This window comes from Orcinus orca, chromosome 2, assembly GCF_937001465.1.
Source record: "Orcinus orca chromosome 2, mOrcOrc1.1, whole genome shotgun sequence".
NCBI classification, from domain to species: domain Eukaryota; kingdom Metazoa; phylum Chordata; class Mammalia; order Artiodactyla; family Delphinidae; genus Orcinus; species Orcinus orca.
In genome coordinates, this window is record NC_064560.1 from 139,513,913 (window position 1) to 139,524,170 (window position 10,258).

Sequence of the window (10,258 nt, forward strand, 5' to 3'; positions counted from 1 at the left end):
AAGCTGGGACCAAGTGAGAGAGTACCATTGACATATATACACTACCAAATGTAAAATGGATGGCTAGTGGGAAGCTGCTGCATAGCACAAGGAGATCAGCTCGATGCTTTGTGACAGAGGGGTGGGATAGGGAGGGAGGCTCAAGAGGGAGGGGATATGGGGATATATGTATACATATAGCTGATTCACTTTGTTGTACAGCAGAAACTAACACAACATTGTAAAGCAATTATACTCCAGTAAAGATATATATAAAAAAAAGAAAGCTGGAGTATCTATCTATACCACTATGAACATAAAGTTAGGAAGGATTCCTAGAAATAAAGGGAAATATTTCATAAGAATAAAGGGTCAATTTATCCAGAAGATATTTTTTTAAGATTTTTTTTGATGTAGACCATTTTTAAAGTTTTTATTGAATTTGTTACAATATTGCTTCTGTTTTCTGTTTTGGTTTTTTGGCCCCAAGGCATGTGGGATCTTAGCTCCCCAACCAGGGATTGAACCTGCACCCCCTGCATTGGAAGGTGAAGTTTTAACCACTGGACCGCCAGGGACGTCCCCAGAAGATATTTTTAAAAATCTAAATTTATATAATCCTTTAATAACACTGCTCAAAAACAAAACAACAAACATGTCTCTTACAGAAGTGTCTATAAGGTAACCAAGACTGTCAACTGGGAGAAATAAAACAAAAAATGGGAAATAATTCCCACCATGTGGTTAAAGGCATGAGATCTAGAGCTAGACTGCTTGGGTTCAGATCTCCTCTGTCACTTACTAGCTGTGTGATCCTGGACAAGCTACTTATAACCTCTCTGGCCTTCAGTTTCCTCATCTGTAAAGTGGTAACTGTAGTACCATCTTATGGGGTTGTTGTGAAGATCGAATGAGTTAATATAATTAAAAAATTTAGAATATTGCCTCATACACAGGAACATCAATAATGTTAGCAACTACTGTGATATCCCGTTTCTGTGAGTGGCCTTAAGCCATGTATGGTACTTTTAGCATGCTTTCCCATCCTTCCAGACCATCCATAAGACAAGTTTATGATGGCTGGGTAGTATACATGCTGTCGCCACATCAAGATTCCAACTGCCCGCTTTAATGGCAGTTTACAGGGTGGCTTAAATGTGGGCAGCCGAGGACAACGATAACATTCTGTGAGGTTTACAACTGCTTTGCACAAGTCACTCCTACACATTGAGCCTCAGTTTCTTATCTGCAAAATGGGTGTGTTATATATGCCATGCATAAGGTTTCTGCGAGATCAGCTGTGAAAGTGCCTAGGACAATGCCTGGAACACAGTATGTTTCAATAAAAGTTTGCCGAGTGTGAATCTGCCTTGTGATATTGGTGATGGGTGACAGGTATGAAATAGTCTCATCTGGGGAGGGAGATTCTCACAGTTCTCACAGCTGCTGGGAGAGGCCTTGGGTTTAGCTTCTCTCATCAGAGCCCTGGAGGAACTGATCTTTTACATCAGAAAGGAAACTGACATTTATTATTTCCAGCTTATCACAGGTGTGAACAGAAGATAAAGGACAGCCTGAGTCTCAAAAACGGGTGGGTGGTGATGGCAGTACATTAATAACTCTCCCCTATGGCTTTTCCTCTCTAAAGGAAGGGGCTTAAAGGAAAAGGAGCAAAAGGAAGTGGGTAACAGTGTAGACATGAGGGATCCTGATGCTAATGCCATAAGAAATGTCTGCCCTTCTCCTGCCCAGGACACAGGCTGGATTGCTATGGCTGTGACCACCTCTCTGGAAAGCAAAAAAATGGTCTTTCATATTGGTTAGACCTCTGGGTGAATTTGGTTGAGGACATGCTCTCCCAAAGAGCCTCCTGGGAAGAGTCTCTCCATAGTCCAGATCCCTTAGTCCTATGGGCCTCATGTTTAATAGACTCTCCCTGCTTTGCATACCCCAAGTCCTACTTTCTCTGGAGTTCCAGGAAAGAAAAGGCCAGAAACTGAACAGGTGGTGATTTTGCACTTTCTCTCCAATAATATTTAGGTCTTTGTCACCACCAATAGCAGAGAACGAGCTACAAATCTTTACCTTCATTCTTGGAGAAACACCCCTTCAGGAGGGAGAGCAAGGAAGAGGCAAGCACCCAGCCAGCTAACGGCAGGGACACATTCTGAGCCTGGCCTTCTTCAGAAATCTTTCCCTCCTTTTCTTTCCCATCTGTTCTGCCAGGGCTAACTGGGAAGTCCCCAGGGCAGTTTCCAATATATGTCTTACAACCCCCAGGCTCCCACACCAGCAATCATTTATTAGAAAGAGGTTTTATGATACAAATTTGATAATCTCCCAGGCACACTGGCACTGTTCTAATTGAAGTTGTAAGCCCATGAAATTCAAGCCCTTTGTCTTCCTGAAGGCCACAGGTTTAAAAAGATACTATTGTCCACCCTAACACCCACTACATTGTCACCAGGGACTGATTAAACAGAGTCCTGAATCGGAACAGTGCGGATTTTGTCTAGGTCCTTTTCAGGCCTGACAATGCCCTTTTCAGTTCCCAAGACAAAAGGAGGTTTAAGGATCGAGATTCTTCTAAGATAACCGCATCCATATGGAAGGCAAGGTGGCCAGCAGCTGAGAGCCAAACACCCCTCTCCCTTCCCCCTCTGCCCTCCTTTCTCTCTCCACCCCCCCAAAATCCCAGGTGATAACACTGCCTCAGCTACCCACCCCCTACCTCCTCCTCCATTTCCTCCTGGGACCAGAAAGCTAAAGCCCAAAAAAAGACCCAATGCCTACTCCTCATAGACCTCATCGAGCCCTTACTCTCTCCCCTGGATCTGATACCCAAGACTGCTCTTTTCAACTCGACTCTCCCTTCAGTGGCTGGCAGAGAGCAAGGTCCTCACTTCTCTGAGAGAGTGACCACTGCACTGCATGGGAGGCCCTGCGGCTACTGATACCGAGGGGATACCCAAGCGAAGAGCAGTTACAAGCCCGAAGAGTAGAACACTAGGTCCCCCACCCGGGTGTACACTGGGACCCTGGGTGAAATGAGCCCGACCAGCGGATCTCACACCTATGTCAGGCCCCCAGGGCTGTCCTCCCTCCGCTGGCAGCCCCTGAACTGGGTCATTCCCCGCCACCTTTTAATTTCTTCACCGCGTCATCCACTCCCCATCCCACCCTGGCCGGGTGTTACACCAAGAAGAGGCAGAAAATCACAGCTGCCAGCCAAGTGAGGCACGCGCAGGCTCAGCTGGGGGTTACAAGATGCCCGCATACTCCTCGGATCCCTGAGACCTCACTGCCACACTCCGGAAACGAGTGGCTAGCAGTCAGGCCTGGGCTGCTCCCCGGCGCCGCACGCTCAGCCCGGGCCCCGCTGGCACTTCTCCGGACAATCCTAAGGGAGAAGCTCATTACGCCCTCTCGTCGTTATGCCCTGTCGTGGCCGACTCGGTTGACCTTTGGTGTTAGAAGCTCCAGCAGCTCCGGGAGCCCAGAGGGGCCTCCGTCTCGCTTCGGGGGCACAGCCACCTCCCGCTAATAGGTACCCCAGGGGTGCCTCTGCTTTCCCTTCCCCCCTTCCCCCCGTATCTTCCTAAAGCCGTGTGGGGACTGCGATCTGCCCTTCGGCCCAGCTCGGGGTGGGCCTTAACTTGGCCGGTCAAGGAGTGGGCCGGCGCCCCGAACTCTGGTCGGGAGAGCACAGCTCCCACCTACGTTCCCGGCAGGCACACAGGGGGACCCAACCCTACACATTTTATTCTCGCACCACAAAGAGGAAAAATACTCTATTTCTTTTAAAATACGTCGCTCCCCATACAAATAGCTATTTTAAAATGTACAAATAAGGTTCAAGCAATAAAATCTAGCTCTGGGTCTGGCGGTCGAGGGAAGAGGAGAGGGGGTATCTTGGCGAGAGTTCCGGGTGCGCTGTTTGATGAGGGCGGGGCAGGGGACCCCCGCGTCGAAGGAGGAGGGGCCCAGGACGCGCTCCAGGTCTCCGGCTCTATCCCTGCTCCGGCCGCAGAGCGCACCCCAAGTCCGGCGTAGCCCCAGGTGCCCGCGCCCCGCGGCTGCCTCACCAGTTCCAGGAGACCAGGGCGGGGGGCGCTAAGTGCTGGTAGGCGGGGAAGAGGCCGAACGCCGAGCCGGGACCGAAGGCCGTGTAGCCTGGCAGAGGGCAGGCGGCTGCCGGGGTCGCGCCGCTCTTGTCCCGGGCGGCGGCCGTGCCCACCTCGCCACTGCCGCCGCACGGTTGCCCGTCGCGCACCAGCACGGGCACCACCACGCGGCGCAGCAGGCCGGGCGCGGCGCGAACCTCGGCTGCCGCTGCCAAGTCGGGCGCCTCCGCGGCTCCCGGCGCGCGCGCGCGCTTCAGCTTGTAGCGATGGTTCTGGAACCAGATTTTGACCTGCGTGGGCGTGAGGCGCAGCAGGCGCGCCAGCTGCTCGCGCTCTGGCGCTGACAGGTAGCGCTGCTGCCGGAAGCGCCGCTCCAACTCCAGCGTCTGCGCCTTGGAGAACAGCACCCGCCGCTTCTTCTTCTTCTCGGCGTCCGAGCCCGGAGACGCAGGCCGAGCGGACGGCCGCTGCGACGAGTCCCGCGGGCTGGCCTCTGGGTTGCTCTCGTCCGAGGCTAGGGACGCAAAGGAGACACGGCCTGGTGAGACGCCGGCCCCTCTGCGGGCCGGCCGCCTCTCGCGTGCGGGCGCCGACCCACTCGCCCGCGGCTTTTGGGATGAGGCCGTTTCCTTCCCTGGGCCCATATCTGAACACCCACCTCTCCGAATACGATAACCTTTTACACCACAACCTGGGATCGCGCCCCCAAAGAAACCCACCCCGCGTTAAAACAAGTCGGCCCTGGTCGCTGCGCTGGCAGACGAATTCACTGCAAGCTGCCTCACCAAAACGGGCCACTTCCAGGTCGACTGCACTGCGGTTTGCCGAGGTTTACAAAGCCCTGAATCCAGGCTCGCCAGTACTGCCCATCCCAAACCGAGGCCGGGAGAACGTGGCCACTGTTTCAGGCACTTAAGGGCGGTGTCTTAAATATTTAAATATTCTGACCCCTAGAAACAGAAACCCAAATCCCGGGCGTTAGTGTCAGGCGCAGGGATCTGATCTCAAGATGTGCCAACTGGCATAGGGGTTTGAAGAGAACAGAGCCTCTGGGACCGACCGACACTGAGGAAACCCAGACCCTGGGCTGGGGTTTCCGCTTCCCAGCCCTGCGAGGGCCGGGGGCTTGGCTCTGCTTGGCCCACTTCCCTCGCCTCCACCCCTGCCGCCGTCCACCGCTCACTCACAGGGGTAGTGGCCGCGCTCCGATTCCAGCCAGGTGGCGTAGGGGCCGGGGGCGCGTAGCTCGGGCTCCCGCCTCCGTAGGTGCTGCGCGTCCTGCTCCGGTAAGTCCAGGAGACTGCGCACGGTGAAGCCGAGGCGTCCAGAGGTAGCCATGGCCGAGGAGGGGAAGGAGGCGGGGGCAGGGCAGGCTGGGAACCGAGGGGCGGCCGGGGACGCCGCTCCTATGGGTGGGCGTGAGAGGCGCACGCCATGCACTGGCTGCCGAGATATTAGGGCATCTACCGTGGAATCCCTGTTTATATAAACAGCTCTTCCCACCCGGGCGAGGTCCGGGACTCCCGAGTGTCAAGTACCTGAATGCGTGCGGGACCAAAGCCCCGGCGAGCCCGGAAGGTGCCACCTCCGCCCCCCGCCCCGCCCCGTCCCCCGCCCCTCGGGCGCCCCGTTACCTCCCAGAGGCGGCAGGAAGCAGCCCTCCGCATTAGCGATTCTGTCTGATTAGCCCAAAGTGGGGACAGATAATGGGGATTGTTGCCAAAGAATAACATCTTGGGTGGCGAGCAGTGGCCACCGACCGCCGGTCCCAGCTTCCTCCTCCTCCAGGGCTGATGTCGGGCCTGGCCCCGCGGGGGCGCTGGGAAGGGTGGGGGCGGCATGGGTGGGTTTATGAGCACCCAGGAATTTATTCCCTGTTTGCTTTATTCCTCGAGCTTGTTTGCTGGAGCGTTCGTTTCCCGCAATTATCCGGAAAGTGATTTCCAAGACGGCGTTAAACTCTGGCGGGCTCTCTTTTTCTTTTTGGTGGGGCCCGTCTGAGGATTCAGAGGCGAGAAGTTTCAGGCGGGCACAGAGGAGTGGCTTGGCCCCGCCGGCGTCTGTGCCGAGGGTTTTGAAGGCCGCTAGGAACCTCCCACACCCCAAACGTCTCCCACAACTTCAGGGGTGGTGGGGAAGGGCTGGCAGCATCCGGGGGGCCCCAGCTCGGCGCCGGTTGCTCCAGACCAGCAAAATGGAGGCGGAATTAGGCCAGACTGTTCTCTCCCCAAGTGCTAGCCTCATTTTCCTCCTCCCGCCAGGTGGCTGGCTTTTGCGGGGCCAGGCCCCCCCTCTAGGCCCCATGGCGACGGCGTTTCCAAGGGCGGCCTACGAGGGCGTCGCTGCCTCCTTGGCGTCGCCAGGTCCCCTGGCGCCCCTTGTGCGCCTGGGTTCCGTAGCCTCAGCGTTAGGCTGGGGGCTGGAGATACAGGCCTCGGGTGACTTGGGCTCTCTGCTCCGCCAAAGCTGCCCGGCCTGGTCTGGTAAGGGACCGATTGTGGGAATTAGGACTGCGCCCGCCGGGCAGAAAAGACTGCCTGCCCGGGGTTTCCCATCTTATAGTTCCCCACCCGAAGAAATGATCCGGGTAGAAGGTGCCAGGAGCCTGTCAGGGCATGGATACGTTTTGTTGGCCCGTGGCTTCGTGGTGGCCACGCCTCAGACGAGGGCTGAGAGAGCGCGCTTCCAGAGGCCTCTCCTCCTGCAGCCAGTGGTTCGGGTAGTAGGTTGTTGAATTTCGGTGAGGGCCGCGTCACTTGGGTGGCCGCCCCTGCAATCCTGGCTCCACCTGAGCTGAACTCGGACCTGGCTCCCGTGCAGTTGCTGCTGCCCCGCCCGACCCGGCGCACCTCCCCAGCAGCCTCCCTGTCAAGCGTGCCCGAGGCGCCCGGGGCTGTGCTGCGCGCTGGGTGGTCGGGCGGAGGCAACCCCAATACGGGCCAACTGCTAGGCCGCGGACAAAGGGGAAATGGAGCTCGACGTCCCGGACCTGTTGGAAGCATTTGTTCCAGTCAAGATTTTGCATTTGTTCAGTGCGAAATAATGCGTGATTGACGCCTGCTCACAATGCGCTTTAGCGCTCCGGAATAAATCGGAGCTTGTCCTGTGTTGTCATGGTTTTCAATGGGGTTCAATGGGATTGGGAGCACGATCGACTCTGCTGGCCGTCTCTCCGCGGTCTCGGGAATAGATTTATTAGTTATGTCTTTTTAAAGAAGATTAAATTGAAATGACTTGGTTGTCCTCTCTGATATGGGGCGGAGGAGGGAGCAGGGGGTAGATGGGGGACGGCAGAAGCCAGAAGCCCGGTGCCCACAGTGCCCAGCACCCAAGCTCCAGCGTCCTAGAGGTTGGGCAGGTCACAGACCGGCGCAGGGCCTCGTGGACTTCTCTCTGGATGGTGCCCGATGCCTGGCAACCTCTGCCAGCCCGTCTCCTGAGAGAGGTGGAAGGAAGGCACCGACAGAGACTGTCCTAGGCGAGTATTAGGACAGACTCCCAAATTCGGGACTGAACTTCGAGGCTGGCTCAGGTTAGAAGGAGCTCTGGCCTGGGAGTCACTTGGCATCCCCGCTCGGTCCCTAACTAGCTCTAATCACCTCATCACTCTGGGGCTCTTTTTTTCATCTGAAACAGAAGAGAATAGATTTACTAACTTCTAAGGACCCTACCAGTTTTATGATTACATCTCTCTGGAATTTTTCTAAAACCATCTTCATTGTATTAACCAGCAGAGTTTGGTCTCCCTCTCCTCCCCTTCTAGACCTCTCATCCCCAGGACTCTGGCTCCACACTCTCCAGAATGTTCTAGAAGAGGATGTGACTGACATCTTTTGAGTTTCCGAAGGACCCTCCACAAGATTGGTGAGGGGTAGATAATTTTGGAAAGAGAACCAAGTCAGGAGAAGCAAAAGAAGTGTCTTTCCTGGAATGACTGACCTCTCTTAGCCTTTTAATCTATTTAACATCCTAAGCCCACACTGATGTGTAGAAGTAAGTAAATGGCACTCTTCAGTTCTTCAGCATCAAATATTTGCAGAGCTCTTCAGCATCAAATATTTGCTTTTACTCTTAGTATTTGGCTACCAAAGAGGAGATACATCCCCCATCTAGCAGTTGTGCTCTAGGAAGGACCTGTGTCTGGGATTAGCTCCAAATATTACTTCTGGCCTCACCTTCCCCAATCTGGGAACAGTGTTCCTGGGCCCCAGTCTGTGTTTTGAATGTCCCAGGGAAACTCTGTACCTTCTGGTTCTGGAAAGCACTGCAACTTCCCTGCTTCATCGTGGACTCTACACTCGTCCAGTCGTCCTCTCAACTCTGCTCTGGGACTGTACCTAAATTATCTCCGAGAGCCAGAGCCTGGGGACTCCAGGAGCTAGTTCCATTTAAACCATGCCTTCTGAAGAAATGCAGGAAAGAAGGGGGGAGAGCCAGAATTATTAGACAAAGGTGCTTTTTTTAAAATTGCTTCTTCACATTGAATAAGCTCAAAGACATAGGAGGAGAAAATTCTTTTGATATTGAGTCAATAGAAATAAGGTAGTCAAGATGTTAAGTTTTATACACATTAGAAATATGCCTATGAATTGCCTCCAAATCACAGGTAAACATCTGACTGGATATTCTTTCCAGGTTTTAAAATATTGTTTGGTGCTCTGGACACTTGAATTTATTTTGAAACATAGCTTGTGAATATTATTATTTAATTAGATAAGTATTTGTTTCCCTGTAATTGGATGTAGTGCATCTCAATCCCAGTAAGAGTTTTTAATCTTAAGGCATCTGTGCCATAGTGAATATATTTAAGCAGTCTGCACTAATCACCCTTTCAAAAGTATTATCCAAGATAATCATCACTGCTGCGTGCTTGAGAATTTAAGACTAGAAAATTCTGAAATAAAACTAAAGTATCTTGATTTTTTTAAAATGATTGCATCTGTATCTTGCATTCTGCTTTTAAATCCTTCCATTTTGGTTAAGTGTTTCACAAAATCCTGCAAATCTATACAGTCTTGAAGAGAGGCAACATTGCAAATTCCCCTTGATAGATGGAGGGCCCTCAACTGCCAGGACATTTTTCTTTGCCTCACAGCAACTGCTCTCCCCTTTTTATCAGTATTCTGGTTAAAATAGCAAAAGGAAAATAAAAATGTGCTTTTGACATTTCCAAGAAGAAGTGAATGATCTTCATTGGCCTTAGGATGGAAAGAAAAGGCAGCATTTAAAATCAGACCTCTTTGCCTTTCCTCCTGAAAACTACTTGCCGTGAATAAGTAAACATTTCCCTTTTAATGGTTAATAATCAATTGCTTGGCGGTGGTCCAGGCCTGGCTGCAATTCTTTCTTAGTTGTACTGATGATATATATACATGGGACAGGGAACAGCAGTTACTTTCAGACTGGGACTTTAGTACATCTTTGAAATGGGCTTTAGATTTTATTGTTTAATGTCAAATGACAAGATTTGAAAGATCCCACCTTAAATTCCTTAAAATATTGACTTTACATGGACTTTTTTGTTGTTGTGCTTGATCTCTAGGAGAAAAGTTTTTCTGTCCAAATGTTTATCTAGTTGTTTAGTTATATACATTAAAAAAAATGTAGGGGGTAAAATGGTTCAATGAATTAAAAAATGAATGTATTTAATTAAATATCTATAGTCGCCATTTCTTAAAGAGCTAGCAAATAACTTTTTTATTTTTCAGCTAGTTTATTAGGTTATTAAATATGTCTGGTCTTTCCCATGCCTTTCCATGGTATAAGAGTAGCATGGAGTGTAAATTGTCAGAATAAAAATAATAATACACTTTGGTGAGGGTGCCAAGTCTTATTTGTCCAGAGCTGAACTTCTCATTTTTATCTACTCTTTTCTTTTTAAAAAGGTAACGACTTATACTCCTTTGTTTGACTGATATAGTTATAATTTATATAATACAGAACCCTTACTGTGCTTAAGGGTCCAGGCCCTAAGTCACATTCAATGTCACACCCAGACACTGACAAAGTAGACTAACCCCAGGAACATATTTTCTGATACTTGCCCCAGTACCTCAGAGAGGCCTGCCTGCAGGGCATACTTATAACCGGCAGCACTTCCGTTCAAGCCAGTTGTTATTATTTTTCCTTACATTATCCAAGCATTATAATGAGGT

General features: G+C 51.4%; 1 protein-coding gene and 1 long non-coding RNA gene across 2 annotated transcripts; one reads left to right on the plus strand and one right to left on the minus strand.

The window, feature by feature from the left end:
- Positions 1-3,916: 3,916 nt before the first annotated feature.
- Positions 3,917-5,917, minus strand: NKX2-8 (NK2 homeobox 8). The gene is made up of 2 exons (XM_004269978.3): positions 5,291-5,917; positions 3,917-4,617 (listed from the first exon to the last, which is right to left on the minus strand). The coding sequence occupies exons 1-2, from the start codon at positions 5,439-5,441 to the stop codon at positions 4,061-4,063; spliced, it is 708 nt and encodes a 235-aa protein (XP_004270026.1). The 5' UTR covers positions 5,442-5,917; the 3' UTR covers positions 3,917-4,060.
- On the plus strand, positions 4,513-9,761 carry LOC125963496 (uncharacterized). Its single transcript, XR_007475531.1, has 2 exons — positions 4,513-4,644; positions 7,867-9,761. It is a non-coding gene; the product is annotated as an uncharacterized LOC125963496 (long non-coding RNA).
- The last annotated feature ends 497 nt before the right edge of the window (positions 9,762-10,258 follow it).

What these genes read in the sequence shown, in the direction of transcription:
- NKX2-8 (XM_004269978.3), bottom strand. Translation starts at nt 5,441, where the DNA reads ATGGCTACCTCTGGACGCCTCGGCTTCACCGTGCGCAGTCTCCTGGAC. An exon ending in GGAGCGCGGCCACTACCCCT is followed by an intron (nt 4,618 to 5,290) that starts GTGAGTGAGCGG and finishes TTGCGTCCCTAG; the next exon opens with CCTCGGACGAGAGCAACCCA.